Source organism: Aethalodelphis obliquidens, unplaced genomic scaffold (genome assembly GCF_003676395.1).
Source record: "Aethalodelphis obliquidens isolate GAN/ISIS:26980383/991018 unplaced genomic scaffold, ASM367639v1 scaffold57, whole genome shotgun sequence".
NCBI lineage: Eukaryota > Metazoa > Chordata > Mammalia > Artiodactyla > Delphinidae > Aethalodelphis > Aethalodelphis obliquidens.
In genome coordinates, this window is record NW_020838001.1 from 12,382,948 (window position 1) to 12,405,397 (window position 22,450).

General features: G+C 50.6%; 1 protein-coding gene across 1 annotated transcript in view; it reads left to right on the plus strand.

Moving 5' to 3' along the window:
* Positions 1–22,450, plus strand: part of PREX1 (phosphatidylinositol-3,4,5-trisphosphate dependent Rac exchange factor 1) — a 197,820-nt gene that overhangs the window by 75,802 nt on the left and 99,568 nt on the right. Inside the window, exons 2-4 of the mRNA XM_027087075.1 lie at positions 5,923–5,994; positions 11,387–11,509; positions 20,597–20,701. Of these exons, the coding sequence (XP_026942876.1) occupies positions 5,923–5,994; positions 11,387–11,509; positions 20,597–20,701 (300 nt within the window). The remainder of the gene's footprint in view (positions 1–5,922; positions 5,995–11,386; positions 11,510–20,596; positions 20,702–22,450) is intronic.

Here is a 22,450-nt window from a genome sequence, read left to right on the forward strand (position 1 = left end):
TACAGGATCTTGTCGGCTGTAGAAGGGAGCGGATCGTTTCCTAGGTTTTAGTAAGAGCCACTTCTAAGGCAAGGGTTTCTCTGCATTGGCACTATTGACGTTTGGGGCCAGATGCATCTTCGTGGAGGCCGTCCTGGGCATTGTAGGATATTTAGCAAGTATCCTTGTCCTCTACCCTTGAGACGCCAACAGCACCCACATCCCCCATTGCGACAACTAAAAATGTCTTCAGACATGGTCACATCTCTTCTGGGGGATAAAATCAGCCCCCCTGGTCAAGGACCACTGCTCTAAGGCAAAGGGGGGCAGGGACAAGGCTGGCCTGGCATCAGGAGACCTGGCTCTGAACTGTGGCTTATCACCAGCTTTTTGTTTGAACTCAGACCTGTGTCTCTCACCCTCTGGGTTTCTCAGTCAAGTTGGAGCTCGCTGGACATGGCAAACGCACAACTCTGCTACTCTTCTCCTTCCCGTGGCCATGGCAGACATCACTAATCAATTATGCTGTGTCTTCCTGTTCAGCTCAGAGCTCTGGGGACCATGAAGGCACTTGGGTTAGGAGCTCTATGAGCAGCCTGTCTGGTCCCCTCTTCCCAAGCAGCAAGCAGGAGCCAGACAGTCCTGGGCTCAGGTTCGGCTCTCTTGGTTTCTGGCTGCGTGACTTCTGTTAGGTTACTTCACTTATGAGCCTCAGTTTTTCTCATCTATAGAGTGGGACCAAAATAGCTACCCTGAAAGCTGATCATGGGGGTTGCAATGAACTCATGTCGGGACTTTGCTGGTCTCAGCAAATGTTTGTTGCATGAACAAATGAGAGCATGTGGGTCTCGTTCTGGGTATGGAATGGTGGGAACTCTCATCCGCAGCTGGTTGGAGTGTAGGTTGGTACATGCGCGTTGGAGACCCATTTGTCATTAACCAGTCAAGTTGAACGTGTCTCTAATCTACGGCCAACCATTCCATACCTAGGTGTACACTTGGAGGAACTTGCACACCTGTGCTCAGGAGATTTAGGTGCGCCTAGAAGATCTGGAGCACCTGAGCCCCAGTGGGCCTCTTCATCATAGCATCATTTATAGAGAGAACATTTGAAACAACTTAAACATCTGCAGCCTGATAGTGGTTACTTACATCTGCTCAGCAATGAAACGGACAACTTGAGGTCTTAGTGTGGGGCTCCCCGGAAACAGATCCTGAGACTGATTCAAGGGCGAGCAGTTTCCTTGGGAGTTCGCCCCAGGAAGCACCAATAGCAGAGTCGGGGAGTGAGGCAGGGAAGGGAGGGCAGCTGAGAAAGGTGTGTCATCAAGCAGGTGACCAGTGCGGGCCCCTGGGGCCCTCGGGGAAGCAGGCCCTCACGTGCCTCAGTCCTCGTCTGTCTTTGCAGCCTGCTCTGCATGTGAGAGAGGGTCCTCACGCCAAGAGATGCGGGTGCTGGTGGCTGAAGTGGTGCTGGGGCGCACCCCAGGGCTACGAACCAAGGGAGGTGGGTGGGGTTTGGGCGGCAGGCGTTGCCAAGTGCACTTATTGATGTGGGTAAAGGTGGAAGATGTGATGTTAAGTGAGAAAAGGAAGTTGCTGAAAGGACATCATTTATAAAAATGTCGTAAGCACGCAGAACGGTGTTCTTCATTGCTCGTCAATTCACACGTGCCTGGTAAGTGGGCGGAGGCATGTGTGGGCCTGAGGACCACATATCCAGGGCAGTGGGTGCCTTGCAGGATGGGCAGGTGCACAGGTAGCTTACCTCTCTCTGTAGTGATGCCTTTCTTCCTGTGTCTCCACTGAGGTTTAATATTTACAAGGTACCTGGGTGAAGTGCACGGGTCTTAGGTGCACACTGATTAGGCTTTGCATATGCATTTGCCTGTGTAACCGCCACTCAGATCAAGAAGTAGAATATTTCCAGCCCCCGCCCTGAGGGCTTCCTCGTGGCCCTTCCCTGTCTGCACCTCCTCCAGACTTGATGAATTTCTTTTTGAAAATAGTTTAAAGCAAATTTGACATAATGCTAATAAGATTTGCTGAAACTGGGTAGCGATGCGTTTGTGGGTGTTTGTTAAATTTTCCTCTGTCCTTTTCTGGCTCCTTGACGTATTTCATCATCATCATAAAGAGAAGAGGCGGACTTGGCCAGATGCAGGGAAGCGGCCCAGGCAGGGGTGCGGCATGGACACGGCATGGGCAAAGATTCCAAGGCCGGAGGAGAGTTTCAGGCAGCCCTGGAAACCCTGAGAACGGGCTTGTCTCTAAGGGAGGTTTCCAAGATGAGAGCTGCTTTTGGCCGAGTGTTTCAAAGCTGTCAAGGTTTGGACACGGAGTCACCCTGGAGGGTCCCTTTCACCATCCTGCCTGCACAGAGGGCATTGGCGCCGCCTGGAAAGGGCAGTCGTGCCGTGGGCAGCACGGGGGCTGGGCCCAGAGCCCCTGCCTGCCCATTATTTCCGGGTCACGAGCTGCCCATTATGCCCATCACACCAGCCTGTTTGCGGCTCCTCTGTGGGTGGCCCGAGCCTCGCATTGTCCCAGCACAATAGTGGTGGCCTGCTCTTGTGGAGAAAGTGGGACAGGAAGCTGTGATCTAGGCCAGCCGAGCTGCGCTCCCAGCTTCCTGCTCTCCCTGGCGGTGCTGGGTGAGGCTGCCTTTGTTGCTCTCCTGTCTGAGGAGGCTGGAGGCTGGACTTCCCGACAGCATCACAGGCCCTGTTAAAACATCCTCTAGGAACTCCTGTCTCCTGACCCCTCTACCCGTTGTCCTTTAAAGAGAAAGATCATCAGGCTTCCAAGAAGCCCGAGTTGAGGTTCCTGCCATGTGTCGGGCACTGTGTCAGTCAAATTTTATCCTTCCTTTGATATGTGAGGGTTTACTGTGTTCCAGGCACTAGTCTAGGCCCTGGGGGTACAGCTGGGAAGCAGACCCTGCCCTCATGGAGCTCCCATTCACTTTATCCTAGTACATTCGGAAAGGTAGGACGACAGTATTACTATGATCTACGTATTTGCGAAGAGTAAACTGAGACTCAGAGAGGCTAATGCACTTTCCTGAGGTCACACCACACGAAGGAGGAGGAATGCAGTTTAAACCCAAATCATTAGTCTCCAAACCTGGCCTCTGTTGCTGGATTGGGATAAATGTTTCATTCCAGCCATGCTCCCTTCTTATTTTGGTCTTTCCCTTAGGCACTGGTGTAGACTGCTTAATCTTAGTCTTTTTATCTGACAAATGGGCTCTTAATGCAAGATGAGAAGGTGATAAGTGCATGAAGACAAGGAGGGCATCCTGGAGGAGGTGACATTTGAGCTAAGGTCTGATGAATGAGAAAAAGCTGTCTCAGGACAGAGCTTGGAGAGAATATCCTTGCAGGTAAGAACAGCATGTGCAAAGGTCCTGAGGTAGGGATGTGCCTGGCAGGTGGAAGGAATAGAGGGGTTGAAGATGTGGCTGAAGATTATTGAGGTGTGGGGTGAGGGTGGAATGCTGGAAGATGAGTTCAAAAAGATTAACTAGTACAGGTTATGGGGACCTGTAGCTGTGGAAAGATGTGGATTTTTTTTTTTTTTTTAAGTGTATTGAGTAGCCATGGAGAGTTTCAAGCCATGGATTGATAGGATCTGATTTACATATTTAAAAGGATCCCTCTGGCTGTGTGTGTGGAGAAAGGAATAGGGATGAGGTGATTGTATTAGTCCAGGCAGGAGGTGTTGGTGACTCGGACCAGGTGGGTGGCTGAGGAGGTGGGGAGAAGTGGTCCAATGTTTAATACATGTTGAAGGTGAAGCTGATAGCATTTGCTGATGGATGGAAATGGAGTGTCAGAGAAAGAGGGGGGTCGAGGATGACACGGGGTGGGGGTTTGGCTGGAGCACTTGGAAGGCAGAGGTGCCATTCCTCAGGCTGGGAAGGGCTTGGTGGTGTGTGGGTTTGGAGGGAAGTTCGGGAACTAGGTTTTGGATGTGTTAATTTGAGATGCCTCTTGGACATCCAGGTGGAGTTGTCGAGTTGTCAGAAATCCACCTAAGTCCAGGCTGGGGATATACACTTGGGCTGCAGGGACTGGTCGAGAACATGCTGCGGTGAGTGTGGACAGAGAGTGCTGTGTGTCCCTGACTTTCCTCTCTGTGACCTGCCATGTGGAGTGTCAGCGCACCTCTTCCTAGGAAAGCAGAGTCTGCAGGTGGCCGGCTCCCCGTAACATCCATGGATGTCCCTTCTTATGATGGGAAGGGATCCAGCAACCTCCTCTCTGCTGGCCTGCCCCTGCTTCCCTCCATCCTGGGCTGTCCCTTCCACCTCTCCCCACTCAGAGATCTCCCCTTTGCTCTAAACACCCATGGCAGGGAAGGTGACTGACAGGCCACCATGCCTCATCGTGGCCAGTGGACCGTGAAGTCATTTTCGCAGGGGACTCCGTGTTGTCAATCTGGGGACAAGCCCTCGATTCGGGGCACCCCTGGCAGAGTTCGCTGTCAGCGGGGCTGGCCTCAGTCTCCCTCCGATGCTCGCATGTCCTCCTCCCCACGCCCATGTCTGTTCTGTTTCCCCGGCCTGTCCACGGGGTGTCTCAGTGGCTCGTCCTCTGCCTGCTCTGTCCCACCCGTACCAGTGCCAGGCCGCTGTCGTTGCTCATCAGTGGAGGGGCTGCACCCCTCCACTCTGGTCCCTCCGCTTTCATGCCTGACCCCTAAAACCTAGTTCCTCACAAAAACAGATGGCTCTTTTGCCACCATTTAAAAGCTGGGAGACTTTGCTTTAAAAAAAAATCCTAATTTCTGGTTTCTCTTGGGAAATAAAACAAAAACCCAAACCCGGAACGTCTGGTGATACTGGGCCTGCTGCCCTCCCACCTGGCCGCACTCGGCGGGGACGAGTAGCCACCCCGCTTCGACGCATGTGAGCTTGCCTGTTCCCCACAGTCCCTGCCAGGCCCCGCCTTTATCGTCTGTCACATCACAGACGAGGGAAATGATTTCTCTGTTCCAAGACCTTGAAAAAAGTGGCAGAACGACTCTGGTCTGTCCATACAGTAGGATCCTGGGCAGCCATGAAAAGAGAATGAGGGTGCTCCCCATGTAATGATACAGAGAGATCTCTAAGTGGAAGAAGCAGGTGCAGTGCATCCTGTGTATGCTGCTATCCCTTGGTGTGTAGAAATGGGAAAATAAGAATATGTGTGTGTGTGTGTGTGTGTGTGTATATGTATATACATAAATATATTTGTGGTTTTTTCCCCAGCTTTATCGAGATACAATTGACATGTAACACTGTGTAAGTTTAAGGTGTACAGCTTCCTTTAGTACATTTATATATTGCTAAATGATTACCACCATAGTGCAACTTGAAGTATATAATAGAGTATCATTAACCATAATCACTGTGCTGTACATTAGATCCCTAGAACTTATTCATCCAATAACTGGAACTTTGTACTCGTTGATCAACCTGTGTATGTTTATTTGGAATGATACACAAGCCCCTAGGAGCTGTGGTTCCCATGGGGTATGGGAAGGACTGGATGGATGGGGCCTGTGGTATAGGAGACGTTTCATAGTTTTGACTTTTTATATTTTTGATTTTTGAGCCATGTGGATGGTTATTATTTAGAAGTTAAGTTTTTAAGCAAGAGGGAAAAAAAGGAAAATGAATTGTAGTCTGAGAGGGTCCTGCAGGTGATGCAGCAGGTGTGAGTGCAGCTCATGAGGGCGGGGTTTGTGTTGGTCTCTGCAGAGCCTGGTGGAGTAGATACTCCGTAAACACATGTTGGCTGAAGGGCAGAGTAGGTTGTTGCTTATTTCCTGCCCATGTCCCTGGATTGTGGTGCCTCCCAGGGCCTAGTTGGCATTTGAACTGGTAACCCTTTTTTCGGGCCACCTCCGGGGGACTGGAGGTGTGGACGCTCACCTCTCCCTGCTTCTCTCCTCCAGGCATTCCTGCATCGCATCCGGCAGAACACGGCGGACTCGGTGGAGAAGGGCCTGACGGAGGAGAACGTCAAGGTGTGGACCCGGGGCTGGCCCCTTTCCCGACTGTCCCTGCTGCTGTGTGTGGAGCTGCCTGTTCCTCCCGGGTGATGCTCAGAGGGTGCCCGGGTCCACCCCACGGGCAGCTGCCTTTGGCCTCCCAGTGGCTTGCCCCCTGCAGCCCCTGGAGGGCTCTGGGTCCTGCAAGCAGACAGTGCTTGGGGGATGTGAGGAGGACTCAGCCTCAGGGCCCCACTCCCCACCTCGAGGCTTTCCCCTTGCTCAATGCAACCAGCCTGTCTTCCAGCCTCCTTATGCCAGGGACCCTGGCTTGGAGCCAGTGGAAAATCCCTTCCCAAGTGCCCCTGGGAGCCTGGCACCTCCATCTGCCCTCCTGGCAGCCCTGGCCCCTGCCCTGCACTGGGTGTTGAGGCTGGGCGGATGAGGAATTGGGTCCAGGCTAAGTTTGGCTGTGGCTCTGGGGAGTTTTGAAAGGAAGTCAGTAGACCTTGTGTGTGCATGGTGGAGGCCCCAGCGGTCCCCAGGCCTGGCTTTCTAATGTGGCCTCACTCTCTGGGAAGCCACCTCCAGTCCTTGGGGCTCCAGGGTCCTGGTCCTCAGAGAGAGGGGAGACGGGGCAGGGTCGGGGTCAGAGGTGCCAGCATGTACAGCATATAAAGGGCTTGGTCAAGCAGGACATCCCCTTGTGTGTATCCTGGTTAATAAGGATACCTTGTACATTGACAATTCTGAGTCCAGAATTTTGGATAAGAAAGCTGAGGCTTAGAGATGTAAAGAGACCTACACAGGGCCAGTGCATGGCAGGTCCCTGGTAGGGCTGGGATCAAAGCTTTTCATTCATTCTTTGGGCAAATACTTACTGAGTACCTACTGTTTATTAGGTCTCTTTATTACAAACTATTTATTACAACTTAAAAACTATTATAATTAAAATTTATAATTTATTACAGTTTGAAAAAATTACCTTTTTTAGGAGTTATAATTCACATACAGTAAAGGGTACAATCTTAAGTGCAGGCTCCTCTGTGCGCCCCCAGTACATGCCCCCACCCCAAAGATAACCACTGACTTCTAGTGGCGTTAATTAGCTTTGCCTGTTCTTGCACTATATATAAAAATGAGCTCTTTCGTCACGCCCGGCATCTTTTGCTCACTGTTATGTCTCTGAGATTTGCCCATGTTGTGGTATGTAGCCGGAAGTCATTCTTTTTCATTGCTGTGTAGTATTCTGTAGTATGACTGTGCCGCGATTGACTCGTTCATTCTCCCGTGGATGGATATGTGTGCAATTTCCAGTTTTTGGCTGTGATGATCATTCTTGTCTATGTCTTTTGGGGGACACAGGCTCTAATTTCTTTGGGGTGTACACTCAGGTGACAGATACTTATTTTGAAATTCTGTAGCCATTCCTTGAAGTAAGTATAACAATAGGATCTATCCTATGTGTCTTTAACATAAGCAGATTTAACCATGTGAGCTGGACAGAAGAAGAGAGAGAAAAATAACCCAACAGTGTGGGTGATTCTTCCAGCCACTTCATGGGACAAGTGTCCCTCAGGGTGAGTTTGAGGAGGACGAAGAGGTACCTTGGCCTTCTGGGACTGCAGCTTTGACGAGTGGTCTCCTGCCCCTTGGCCTTCCCTGCTCACTTTCAGGGCTCTCCCCCTGCAGACTGTCTGGTGCCTCCATAGGGTCCATGGAGTTGGTCTTCATTCCTTGGGACCTTGACTCAAATGTCACCTTCTCAGAGCGGTTGTCCCTGGCCTCCATGTTGGTTGATTGATTGATTTTTAATAACATCTTTATTGGAGTATAATTGCTTTACAATGGTGTGTTAGTTTCTGCTTTACAAAAAAGTGAATCAGCTATACATGTACATATAATCCCATATCCCCTCTCTCTTGCGTCTCCCTCCCACCCTCCCTATCCCACCCCTCTAGGTGGTCACAAAGCACCGAGCTGATCTCCCTGTGCTATGCGGCTGCTTCCCACTAGCTATCTATTTTACATTTGGTAGTGTACATATGGCAGTGCTACTCTCTCACTTCGTCCCAGCTTACCCTTACCCTCCCCCTGTCCTCAAGTCCATTCTCTATGTCTGCGTCATTATTCCTGTCCTACACCTAGGTTCATCAGAACCATTTTTTCCACATATATGTGTTAGCATACAGTATTTGTTTTTCTCTTTCTGACCTACTTCACTCTGTATGACAGACTCTAGGTCCATCTACCTCACTACAAATAACTCAGTTTCATTTCTTTTTATGTCTGAGTAATATTCCATTGTATGTATGTGTCACATCTTCTTTATCCATTCATCTGCCCATGGACACTTAGCTTGCTTCCATGTCCTGGTTGTTGTACATAGAGCTGCAATGAACATTGTGGTACATGACTCTTTTTGAATTATGGTTTTCTCAGGGTATATGCCCAGTAGTGGGACTGCTGGGTCGTATGGTAGTTCTGTTTGTAGTATTTTAAGGAACCTCCATACTGTTCTCCATAGTGGCTGTATCAGTTTGCATTCTCACCAACAGTGCAAGAGGGTTCCCTTTTCTCCACACCCTCTCCAGCATTTATTGTTTCTAGATTTTTTGATGATGGCCATTCTGACCGGTGTGAGATGATATCTCATTGTAGTTTTGATTTGCATTTCTGTAATGATTAATGATGTTGAGCATTCTTTCATGTGTTTGTTGGCAATCTGTATATCTTCTTTGGAGAAATGTCTATTTAGATCTTCTGCCCATTTTTGGATTGGGTTGTTTGTTTTTTTGATATTGAGCTGCATGAGCTGCTTGTATATTTTGGGGATTAATCCTTTGTTGGTTGCTTCGTTTGCAAATATTTTCTCCCATTCTGAGGGTTGTCTTTTTGTCTTGTTTATGGTTTCCTTTGCTGTGCAAAAGCTTTTAAGTTTCATTAGGTCCCATTTGTTTATTTTTGTTTTTATTTCCATTTCTCTAGGAGGTGGGTCAAAAAGGATCTTGCTGTGATTTATGTCATAGAGCGTTCTGCCTATGTTTTCCTCTAAGAGTTTGGTAGCGTCTGGCCTTACATTTTTGGCCTCCGTGTTTAAATGTCCAAATTCTTCCTCCTGCTCCACCCTGGGACTCCCTTCCTGTTTTATGTTTGTCTTTAGTGCTTCTTTTCACCTAGAAAACTATAGTTATTTGTTGGTTGTCTGTCCCCTTCCAGTAGAATGTCACCTCCATGGAGGCAGGCACGTTGTTGTTCCCTGTTGTGTCCCCAGGGCCTGGCACACAGTAGGGGCTCAGTTAGTACTTGCTGAATGAATGAATGGTGAGAAACCCTAGGGGGAACCGTAGCCCTAGCAACACTGGTGACCCCTGGCTGCCAGCTGCTGTGGGTGGTGAGTGGGGGGTTGGGTGGGAGAGGGACTCTGTACCATATTTATTTTACTGTTTTGATTTTTGAACCCTGTGAATGCCTTCTTCAAAATTAAATTTAAAATGCACCTGTTTAGGGAATTCCCTGGTGGTCCAGTAGTTAGGAATCGGCGTTTTCACTGCCAGGGCCTGGGTTTGATCCCTGGTTGGGGAACTGAGATTCTGCAAGCCACACCGTGTGGCCAAATTAAAAAGAAAAAATGCACCTATCTAAAAAAAAAAACAAAACAGAAAAAGTAATTCATGCAGTTCAAAGGGCCTTAAGTCAGTGAAAACCTCCCCTAGTTCTTCTTCTTAGAGGCCCTGACGGTTAGCAGCTTGTGTTATTGTCCAGGGGGCTCTCTGCTTCTGCCAACATAGGAGTGGCCTTTGCGTGTGTTATTTTACACAAATGGACCCATATTGGAATCCCACGTGGCACCATGATTCCCCCCCTCCCCCCGCAGTATAGATCGAGGATCATTCCAGGGCTCCAGATCCATGTCTACAGGCCTGCAGATTCTTTTCACAGGCTCACAGTGTTTCAGAATATGGCGTGTATTTAAATATAGCCAATCCACTTTATTTAACTGTTTGACGAGTTCCCATTAATGGATATTTGGCTTTTGTCTAATCTTTTACTAGTGCACATAAGGCTGCAGTATATGGTCTTGGCCATCCACCCAGTGCTCAACCTGGGTGTAATGAACAAGTTGGGCTGGACGATTCTTTGCCGTGGGGGCCGTCCTGTATTATAGGATGTGTAGTGGCATCGCTGGCCCCTACCTGTGAGACACCGGTAGGATCCTTCTCCCCAGCTTGTGACAACTGAAAATGTCCCCAAACGTTGGCAGATGTCCCCTGGGAGGCAAAACTAGCCCTGGTTGGAAATGACTGGTCAAAAGGTTAAATTCTGAAATGTAGAATTGTGGGTCCGATTGTGCATTTCAAACTTCATAGGTTCCTGTGGGGAAACAGGCACTCATATATTGTTTGACAGTTTAAATGGCACATTTGGAACATCCTTCCCTATTGTATTTTCTGCTATCAGGTCATTTTAATAGGTGCCTGGAAGTACCCTCGTCGTTTTAAAAAATCAGTCCTATGTGTATGCATGTGGCTGATTCACTTCGCTGTACGGCAGAAAGTAACACAACCTTGTAAAGCAATTATACTCCAATAAAAAAAAAATCAGTCCTATGGTTGGACATACCAGGTGTGTCTGGCCGTGATGAAGATTGTGATGGATGTCTTGGTATATACTCCTCTGCAGGCTGAGTGTGAAGTTCAGTTCCGCTGCTTCACTGGACCACGTGACCTTGGGAATGTTAATTCTCTTCTCTGAGCGTCCGTTCTTCATCTATGAATTGGGGATGATAATAGCTCCTGCCTCGTGGAGTTATAGTGAGGATTAGATGCCATAAGTGCATTTAAAGTTATTGGCACAGGATTAGGCTTTAATCCTGTTTAGTAAACGTTGGCAGTACTTTTGTCAGTATCATGATTTCTGTTAGCTCCAGCGTATGAGACAGTCCGTTTTCCTACACCCTCCTCGCCTGCACCGGGGGGTTATGTAATTTTTTAAAAGATTTATTTATTATTTATTTATTTATCAGGTCCTGGTTGCGGCACGTGGGCTCTCTGTTGAGGCATACAGGATCTTTTGTTGTGGTGCGTGGGCTTCTCTCTAGTTGTGGCGTGCAGGCTGGGCGGGTGGGCTCTGTAGCCGTGGCACGCGGGTTCCAGAGCACGTGGGCCATGTAGTTTGCGGCACGCAGACTCTCTAGTAGAGGCGTGTGAGCTCAGTAGTTGTGGTGCGTGGGCTTAGTTGCCCTGCAGCATGTGGGATCGTAGTTCCCTGACCAGGGATCAAACCCACGTCCCCTGCATTGCAAGGTGGATTCTTCCCCACTGGACCATGAGGGAAGTCCCTATGTATTTTTTTTTTTTTATGCTTCATTTTGGTCTCCTCTACGCCTTGATTAATGTTCTCCTTGGGCCTCATTTTTCCCTCACAGATCCTGTTCTCAAACATTGAAGACATCCTGGAAGTTCATAAGGATTTCCTGGCTGCCTTGGAGTTTTGTTTACATCCGGAACCGCAGTCTCAGCATGAACTTGGGAATGTTTTCTTAAAATTCGTGAGTACGATGCCCCAGCCCCTACCAGAGCCTGCAGCTTCTCCCCCGGGTCCCCATTCCATCCACCCTTGGCTAGCTTCATCTGCAGGTCTATCTGGGAGGGGGAGAGGCAGGTGGGCAGGTGGGTCCAGCCTCCACCCCCGGGAACAACGGACAGAGGGTTGGACCCAGCAGACTGGGGCTCTTTTTAGTTGGCTCTCCCTCCCTTTAATGTTATGTAGAGTGTGGTCCCCTTTTCCTCAGAGCTCTTTGCTGAATGACTGCGTCCTGGGGCTCCTCCTGGCCTGGCCTGGCGGGGCCCCTCTGCTGCAGCATGACTAAGAGGGTGGACTCGGGTCAGACACACCTGCATTTGAGTCCCGGTCTGGCCACCCACTGGCCACCGAGGGTGTCTGACCCTTGGGTGCCCCCTTGGGCTGCTGGACAGGGAGACTGATCCTTGTTGTAATAGCCACTCTCTTCCCAAGTCACTTAGAATTGTGAGGGGACAGCTGGAGGGAGGGGGGCAGCCTAGCCCACAGGAGGCAACTGCTTTTCTCTACCTGTGCTGCGTGGGACCCTCCCCACTGGGAGGAAACCCGCACTGGCCTCACGGGCATGAGGCCTGGGCCAGATTCCAGTCCTCTCTGAGCCTCAGTTTCCTCCTCAGATGGAGCAGTAGGGATAATGGTGCCTCCTTGGGTTGATGGAAGGACTCAAAGAGGTAAAGCAAAAAAGTGTGTAGCCGAGAGCAGCAGTTCTCAACCAGGGGGTGATTTTGCCCCCAGGGGACATTTGGCCACATCTGGAGACATGTTTGGTTGTCACAGCTTGGGGAGGGGCCATGCTACTGGCTTCTAGTGCATGGAGGCCAGCGATGCTACCAAATAGCCCATAATGTGCAGGACGGTCCCCACAGCAGAGGATTATCCGACCTCAAGTGTCAGCGGTGCTGAGATGAGAGACCTTGGCCTGGAGCAAGCACTCGGTCCATGTCGGTGCTTACTTTCGTTGTCATTGTCATCGTTACTAACTCCCTTCTCCAGGGAATCACATCTGTATGGTCTGAGATTAGCATGGCAGAGCCGGGCTGCTCGTGGGCTGTGTCATCCTTGGCAAGTTGTTTTAACTTATCTGTGCCTCAGTGTCCTCACCTGTAAAATGGGTAAAAAACTAGACCTGACCCTTGATGTCCTTGAGAATCGAGTGAGCTAATGCAAGGAAGGAGAGGGCTCCGAACAGCTCCTGGCCCACAGTAAGTGCTCCCTAAATGTTGGCTATTAGCTCTTCACGTGGCCACCATTCCTCAGCGTTTGAAATAGGATGAATGTGAGAGCAGACGGGTGAGATGGGCACTAATGGAGGGCGTGGTGCAGGGCAGGGATGTGATCTGCTTTGCATTTAAAGGGCTGCTGCTGGGGAAGTGGGGAGACCAGGAAGAGGTCACTGCACGTCTGAGATGATGGTGCCCATCGGCCAGGGTGGTAGCCATGCATGTGGTGAGAGGGGCTGGTGGCAGTACTGGTTAAGGACACATCTTGTTTTTTTTTTCTCTTCCCGAGCCGTGAGGCCGGCAGGATCTTAGTTTCCCAACCAAGGATTGAACCCAGGCCCTAGCAGTGAAAGCACCAAGTCCTAACCACTGGACCGCCAGGGAATTCCCCAGGACAAGTATCTTGAATAGGAAAATAGAAAAGATGGGAGGGACAGTCTTCCCTTTGGGTTCCGAGGAAGGAGTGAGCCCCTATTTCTCTGGAGCCAGGCTGCTTAGGTTCCATTCCCTGTTCCATCACTGAAAAGCTGAGTGACCTTGGGCAAGTCACTTCACCTCTCCAGGCCTCAGTCTCCAACTCTGTAAAATGGGAGTAATGACAGTACCTGCTGTATGGTGCTGTCATGAGGATGAAATGAGTTAATTCGAGTAAAGCAGTGAGATCTGGCCTGGCTCCAAGCTGGTGCTGCATGAGTGTCAGCAATGGATGTTATTCCAGCTGGGGCACCAAGGAAGGCTTTTGGGAGGCGGTGGCATAGTTGGGGATGCCTGTGACCTGATGACATCTGAGCCGAAAGTGGAAGAGTCCATACTTTAGACGAAGTGGGGAAGGGGTCCTCAGGGTGCATTTTCCAGCTTGCCAATAACTCCAGGCCCCATGTGTCCCCCGACTTCTCTGCCTGAGCCGCAGAGGTGTGGTAAGCAGGTTTAGCGTGCTGGCCAGTGAGGGTCTCCGGCTCCTGAGTCCCTACTTGGGCTAATTTGCTCAGAGATGCAGGGGACGGCTGGAGGAAGGAAGGTGGGGATTTTAGAGCCCAGGAGGCAGCCTCTTTTCCATACCCTCTCCTGCGCTGCCCGGAACCCTCCTCATGTGGCCTCATCAAACTGGACATCTGTGAGGGCAGTGCCTACCCTCAGAATCTGGATGTGCCGACGGTGGATGTTCAGGCCTTTGTGGGGAGTCAAAAAAACTTATTTAAAAGGGAAATTTGCATGATTATTGGATGTGGAAAATGAGTGTCTCTTGCTATTAAAAATAAATGCAGGGCTTCCCTGGTGGCGCAGTGGTTGAGAATCTGCCTGCCAATGCAGGGGACATGGGTTCAAGCCCTGGTCTGGGAAGATCCCACATGCCGCGGAGCAACTAGCCCCGTGAGCCACAATTACTGAGCCTGCGCGGTGTCTGGAGCCTGTGCTCTGCAGCAAGAGAGGCTGCAATAGTGAGAGGCCCGCGCACCGCGATGAGGAGTGGCCCCCACTTGCCACAACTAGAGAAAGCCCTCGCACAGAAACGAAGACCCAACACAGCCATAAATAAATATTTAAAAAAAAAAAATAAATGCAATAGAAACCAAGCTGTGTTACAGCATTCTGTCTAGAAACTCTTGCCCACCTGAGTCTCTGAGCCTGAGACCTGCGCTGGGTTTGATCAAAAGGAAGATGAACGGTGTCAGACTGGCTTTGGTGTCACAGCGCACCTTGCTGAGACCCTTCCTTGAGGTAATTGGAACAGCTGAAAAAGGAGTCAGCTTTCTCCACGTATGATTCCGTGTTTTTAATTTAAAGTCATCTTTTTCATTTAACGTTTGCAATCATCACCCCGCTCCCCCCAGGCTCATGGCAGACGGTGCTGAGTTCTTTTTAAAAGCGGCCACTGCTGTAGGTTGGTTTCCAGGAGATGGAGGCCTGCGTACAGGTGGCCTGTTGGAAGCAGCTGAAGAAGGTTGCACAGTCTCCACCTGGCCTGACCCAACCTGGGGTTGGGGGAGCTCTGGAGCTGGCGTGCCTCTTCCTTCAGGTCGCCTTGAATTGCCATGAGGTGGCGGGGCCTTTGCACCCCCATTGGACATGGGCTGTCCCGGGGAGTGGGTGGACAGCCTCAGGCCAGCCAGGCAGCTGTCTCAGGCTGAGGACGGTCCCTGGGGAGGGACTCACGGATAGGACACACTCACCACAGCATCCCCCGACAGCCCCAAAGGGAGGGGGCACCAGGGCCAGCCAGACAGCATCAGGGTTGTAAGGTGGTGACTGGGAACAGAGCTCTGTGGACAGGCTCTCCAGGAGAGGAAGGGGCACATCAGACCCTGTGAGGGGCCCTGGCTTACAGACCAGCCCACTGCTGCTGCCCAGCCAGTGGACAGTGGGGGACTCCCTCACACCCTCACCCCCAAACCCAACCACTAACTACTGAGGTGATTGCAAACTCGCACTCAGTGAACCTTCTCTTGGTGCTGGGTGCTGGTCTGAGTGCTTTACGTATATTAATTCATTACAACGTCACAACAACCTTTAACGGTGGGTGCTGTTATTATACCCACTCTACAGATGAGGAAACTGAGGCCCAGAGAGGGTAAGTCAGTGCGCAAGCTTACTCAGGCAGTGAGTGTTGGAGCCAGGATTTGAGCCAATGTCGTCTGACTCCTGGACTTGTGTTTCTCACCGTCTTACATGATAAAGTCCCTTTATATCATTATTAAGCACCTACCGTGCACCAGGCACTGTACTTGGCCCTGAGGATGGTGCCCTAAATAAGACAGCTTTGCATTTTGCTGCCATGAGGCTCCATGAGTAGGGTTAGTCGGTTGACGGAGGAGGTCGTTTCAGATGTGGACGTGGGTTTGTGAAGAATATAAAATGCAGATGTGAGGAGTGACTCTCCTTGAGGTTGTCTGAAGTTGGGAAGTCAGGGACAGGGTTGCTAGATTGAGCAAATAACAACACCCAGAATGGTGGGTGTTTGGATGAATTTGGATTTCAGGTAAGCGACAAATAATATTTTAGCATAAGTATGTCTCATACAATGTTTGGGACATACTTCTACTGAAACACGATTTGTTGTTTATCTGACATGAGCACTCAGCTGAGTGTCTTGTGTTTTATCTGGCGATCCTGGTCAGGGAAGGCTTCTGTGAGGTGGTGACGTAGGGGATCTTGGAGAAGGATATTCCACATGGAGAGGAAGCCAGGGCAGGAGCCCTGGATGGAGCTGGAGCAGGCTTGGTCCACTGGAGGAAGGCAGGGAGGCCAGAGTGGTTGAAGCAGAGTCAGTGATGGAGCGAATCCAGGGATGTCACGGGGGGGCCCTGTCCTGCAGGGACTGCATTATGAGAGTTGGAGTGTTTAGCAAGAATTGGTGTGGTCTGTGTTAGGTTTTAGCCTCTTCACCCCACAGCTGTGTGGACAGGCGGAAGATAGCTTGCGGAAAGTGACCTGAATCTCATACTCCCCTCCCCACCAGAGAGGTCTACATGGCCAGCTCCTTCCCTTCTCCAAGTCTCAGTCTTTGTGGGTGTGAAATGAGTGGTTGGGAGCAGATGGTCTCCGTGGAGCTAGTGTCACCCCCTGGGTACTGTGGACGGCAGCCACCACTTCTGACAATCCTCGAGCTCTCTCTGGGGGCTAGAGCCTCTCCCCCAGCTGTCCCCAGCTGGCAGCTGTCCTCTTCTCCTCCTTCACAGCCCAAATCCATGGCCACACGCCCCCCACCCCCACGTCTGTGTGTACGCAATGGTTTGTCCATTTCCTCCAAGCCAAACAAGCAAAGCCCCATGGGGCGCCCCTAGGAGGAAATTGAACACTTGGCCTCTTAGCTGTCAAGGGTAGCATTTCCACATTTGCTGCATCTTCGGCCTGCGATGCAGCTGGGGTTGAGCTCAATGAAAGGAGATGGGAGTGATGAAACTCGGCATGGTTTTGAAGAGGGGTGTTGTCATTTACTAAACTTAACTTCTCCAAGTCTCAAGCCTTCTCCCCTGCCCTTTTCACAGGCCGAAGGAGAGGATGACATCGCACAGTGTGTCAGAGAAGGGGCTCAGGGAATGAGGAATGACAGACCTGTGGCGATCTTATGACTTATTCCCCTCTCCTGCATCCATGGCAGACATTGCTAGTCAATCACAGCATTCTCCATGGGTTTCCAGAATTCTTGTCACTAGCGTTTCAGACAGCAGCACTTATTGATTGGGGTTGGCGTGTGAGAATGAACAGATTTGGCTGTGCTTCTTGGTCCAACCCCTTCACGGTACAGATGGAGATGAACAGGGAGACGGTCATCACACCAGACTTGGGTCCATGTTTTTCATTTTCTTCCCCTCTTAGAGTGTGCATATATTAGGACTGTCTTCACTGCGAGTGACAAAAACAACTCAAATAGGCTTAAAAAAAAAGGACTTTATTGGCTCCTACAAATGAAATATTCAGGGTGTGTTGACATCAGGTATAGCTGGATCCAGGACCCCATATGATGTTTTCAAAACTTGGTTTTTCTTATCTCTAGGCTCTGCTTTCCTCTGTTTTGGCTTAATTCTTAGCGTGGTGGCAGAGGTGACCCTCAGCAGTTTCAGGGTGACAGTCAGCGAGCTTAGTAACAAAAGTTCAAAGAGAGCTTCTCTTCACAGCAGTTCCAACCTGAGTCCTAAAGGGCTCTCACTGGCCCAGTTTGGGTCGCATGGCCATTGCTGCCAGGACCGGGAGCTCTTTGATTGGTTTGGCCTGGGTCACACGCTCACACATGGTGCCTGGGAGTGGAGTGGAGTCAGTGGGGTCAGAGTGTAGGAGGCAGATTCCCCAGGGGAAAAACTGGGGGCTGTGACCAGAACAAGGGGGGGTGGCTGCTGGGTGGGTGAAACAACACACGGGCCAGCGAAAAGCTGAGGCTGCCTTGCGGTGCACCAGGGCTGTCCGGAAGAAACGTGGGGCTGGTGTGAGGGTCTCAGGCACCACTCAATTCCTCCCTCTGCTCTCTTGCTTCATTAATCAAGTAGTCACGAGGCCTGCGCTCTGTCTGGGACTTCAGTCCCCACTGGCCATAGCCGTGACCTCATCAGTTTGCAAAGCCTGCCTCCATGGAGCTCATGGTCCAGGGGGTGGTTGTGGGGAGGTGGACAGTGCAAGAATGAGAAATCAAATATACCGGGAGGCGAGAGCCACCACAGTCCTCAAAATCTGCCTGGTGCCTTCCCTGGTGGCCTCCCCCAGACCTAAGAGTCCACTCAGCTCCCTTCCTCCTGACTCTGCCTGTCTCTTTTTTACCATTAAATCCTACCCATCCGGGCTTCCCTGGTGGCGCAGTGGTTGAGCATCCGCCTGCCAATGCAAGGGACACGGGTTCGTGCCCCGGTCCGGGAAGATCCTACATGCCACGGAGCGGCTGGGCCCGTGAGCCATGGCCGCTGAGCCTGCGCGTCCGGAGCCTGTGCTCTGCAACAGGAGAGGCCACAACAGTGAGAAGCCCGCGTACCACAAACAAAACAAAACAAAACAAAACAAAACCAAACCTACCCATCCACTGTCCCACCTGTCCTAGATGGATTCACCAATGGGATGATGAATTTGCTGAAATAGTAACCATGGCAATAATGGCAACATCGACAACACCAATAACAATAGCGGCTAATAGTTAAGGAGCCCTTACTATGCACTGTTTTACGCATTTACTGTGAGTTCACCTGATAACCCTCCCAGCGACCTTATGACGGGGAGGTCATGACTGTCTATAATTTATAGGCACGAATGCAGAGGCTCTGAAACATTACGTGCCTTGCCCAGGGTCACAGAGCTGGTGAGCTGGGGAGTCGGGCTGTGAACCTGGGTGGTCTGGCTGTAGAACCTGGACTCGCGCTTATGAGGCTGACGCTGATCGTAGCCATGGGGGCTCTGGTGTCTTATCTTGGAGCTGTGCTAACAGCAGGGCCTCTAGGCTCTTGGCTGCAGAGCCGGACATCAGCGTGGGGGTTAGGAGAGGTTGGATCCTCCTTCTGCCACTTCGCTACGTGTGAGACCCTGGGCTCGTGACCTTTCATTGGTTTCCCACGTGTGAATGGGTTGAGTACAGTGATGACCGTGTCAGGTTACTGTGAGGTGTGAGTGAGCCTACCCGCGTGCATTCCAGGAGAGCAGAGGGTGGCGTGTCCTAACTGCTCAGTACATACTACGTGTTGGCCATCGGCTCTGGCTGTGGACACTTCGCTGCTCAGGGCATCTGCTCAGATGGTGTACACGGAGCCCCAGGGGGAGCTGGGCCGGGTTGGGGTGGCTTACTGATTCTGAAACCCATTCTCTCTCCTCGTTGGTTTCCTCTTTCCTGCAGCCACCCACCGGCAGGATGACTGGGGGCTTGTGCAGAAGCAAGACAAGCTGCTTACTTTGCAGACCCACCTTTTCCTTCCTTAGCTTCTTGGGGTCTCCTGGCCACCCCCCAGCCCAAGGTCAAGGCCCTTCAGCCCCCTTCAGCCCTTCCTGTCCTGCAGCCTTCCCCAGGACATCCTTGTTTGGGGTTTGGTGGGTTGGAAGGAGGTGTTCTGTGAGCCTTTGGGAACCGAGTATGCTCAGTGGAGAGCTTCCTGCTAACTAAGACGGCTCCTGTCCCTTTCAGTCCCGGAAACCCTGACTGATGGTTACAGACCTGGTGACTCACAGGTGACCTCTAGGCTGGAAAGAGTCCAGCTTTGGGCTCAGGGGTATCTGGAGGTCAAGACAACTATCCCCCTGCCTCAGCACTGCCACTGCTGTGTGGCAGTGACCAGAGATCTACTTGTTCCCCCAAATTCCCGAGTCTTATTTAGACTCTTCTGGTTCATATATACAGGGCATTGCACCTAGTAGGTGTGTAGAGTTCATTCATTTAGTAAGTATTTATTGAGGGCCTACTGTGTGCCAGGCATTGTGCTAGGACCTGGGGACACCTCAGTGAACAAGAGGATGTGGTCACTGCCTTCAGGGAGCCGACTGCCAAGTGGGAAAAGACAGATGATGAACAAATAATCTGGATAATTCCAGATTGTGAGAATGCTATAAAGAGAATGAAGACGGGGGTGGGGGGATGATAGAGTACACCTGAGTGGCCACTTTAGCTAGGGTAGTCCAGGGGTCATTTGAGGAGGTGGCATTTGAGTTGAGACCCGAATGCTGGGGAGTAGCCAGGCTTTGGGCAAAAGTGTTCCAGGTAGAAAGAACAGCAAGAGCAAGGGCCCTGAGGTAGGAACAGCCTTGGCAAGTTCAAGGAGCAGATAGAAGGCCAGTGAGATGAGATCTGAGAAACTCAGGGTCACATTGTCCGGCCCTTGAAAGGTATAACAAAGTGTTGGATTTCATTCCTAGTGTAATAGAACACCACTGGAGTGTTTTAAGCAGTGGGGTGACACAGTCTGACTTGTGTGTTGATTCTAAAGACATTTATCGAGCACTTCTTGTATGCTGAAACCTCACCTATTAAATCATTTAATTTCAGTAACAATCCCATGAGTTAGGGACTATAATTAACTCCACCTTAACAGATGAGGAAACCAAGGTCAGGTAACTTGCCCAAGTTCACAGCTGGAAATGCACAGCCAGGGTTCAAGCCCAGGCTGCCTGGCTTGAGTCTGTGTACTTGACCCTGGGCCCTGCTGCTTCCTGAGAGGTTACTGGGTGCAGAACTGGGGCAAGAGTGGAGGCTGAGAGGCCTGTAGTGAGTGGGAGCGACTTCATGTGAAATCCCGCCTGCTGGGTATGTGTCAGGGTCAGGGTGTGGGGTAGGCCTTTCCTCCCAGGCCTGCTGGCCCAGCTGTCCATACATCTCAGAGCGTCTGCCTTCCTGCCATGACCTGTCTCCCACAGGCTCTGTCCTTGTCTTGCAGAAGGACAAGTTCTGCGTATATGAAGAATATTGCAGCAACCACGAGAAGGCCCTGCGTCTGCTTGTGGAGCTGAACAAGATCCCCACCGTGCGGGCCTTCCTTTTGGTGAGTTAACCATTGCCCCTGCTTCTCCCTTCCTCTCTGCCTCAGCCTGGTGAATCCACACAGACCCATGGTACCTGATCCCTCCCTCGGCTAGGGCAGTCTGGGTACAGCAGGTATCGCAAACGTTTTCCGTAAAGGGCTAGATAGTGACTAATTTTTGCCTTTTTGCATCATACAGCCCTGTCATCATGACTCTACTCTGCTGCTGTAGCATGAAAACAGCCATAAGTAATATGTAAGAAATGAGCATGGCTGTATTCCAATAAAACTTTATTTATAAAAATAGGCATAGAGGGCTGGATTGGCTCTAGGGCCAAATTTGCCAATTCCTGTTTAAAGTAATGATCCTGATAAGACTGATAACAATAGTATTAATAATTGTATTCAATATTATTAGTATTATTTAATTATAAGTGAAAGAAAATCTGGTTAAAATTGGCTTAAGGAAAAAAAAAGATTTACTGGTTCACTTTCTTTGGAAAGACCTGAGAGAGCTTCAGGTACAGCAGAATCTGGGTGTTCCAGTGACATCATCAGGAGTGTGTCTCTTGGTTCTGCTTTTCTCACCTTGGCTCCATTCCCAGGCAGGCTCTCCGCATGTGGTGGCAACGTAGCCTCCAGTGGCTCCACGCTTATACCTCTCGTAGCCGAGCAACTCCAGGATAAAGAGGGCTCCTCTTTTCTAATGGTAACAACAAAAATTCTGGGTCTGATGCTCATTGGCTCAGCTTGGCTCAAGACCATATCCGTGAACCAGTTGCTGTAGACAGAGGGAGTGGCTGGTGCTCAGATTGGTCACTTCTCGAGCTGGAGGGCGGGGTCAACTCCATTCATACTACAGGCCCTAAGGCTGTGGGTGGATCCCTAAAGGATGTTGGTTTGCACTTGCGGAAGTAAGTTGGGAATGGATGTTGGTCAGGCAAAACCACAGACACCCATGATGGTCTTTCCTACCATCGCACGATTCACTTGTGTATAAAACGGGTTCTCATTTGTGATCTCCTTGGAGCTTTACCAGCCGCTGTCTGTTGTGTATGAGTTGAGGTATTCATTTGTCTGCCTTACAGACATCCCAAGTAACAGTGGTCTAAACAAGGTAGACATTTATTTCTCTCCCATGTTAAGAACGTGGAAGTAGGCAGTCTGGGGGTGGTATGGGGGTCCCAGTGTCAGGGGCCAGTGCCCTAGTATGTGGCCTCATCGATATGGTCTAAGATGACTTCTCCCCACTTCCACACTCCAGGTGGTGGGATGCAGGAAGGGTGGGAAGGAGGGCCTGCCCCTCCCCTTTTAAGGGCACAGTAGGAAGCTGCACACATCTGCTCACATCCCATTGGCCAGAACTTAGTCACGTGGCCACACCTAGCTGCAAGGGAGGCTGGGAAATGTAGGCTTTATTCTGGGCAGCCCTGTGCCCAGCTGAAAATTCTGTCACTTTGGAAGAAGAGTACATTCAGGGACACCGCATAGCCTTTGCCACAGGTGGTTTTGACGACTCCAAAATATTAAGTGACTTCCTGAGAGTACATACGTGAAAAGTGATTGAGCTTCTCATGGGTTCCAGTCTTCCTCTTTTGCCTCCAAATTCCCTGCTCATTCAGTCACAGACCACCCACCCCCTGAGCCCCCATGCTGTTTTATTTCCCAGTGGCACACACAGAATTCAGCACACAAAAGTAGAAGAGTTAACTGCCATGGCACGAGGAGTCTTAACCGTGTGCCCAGAGAGCTAAACTATATAGTGCAATT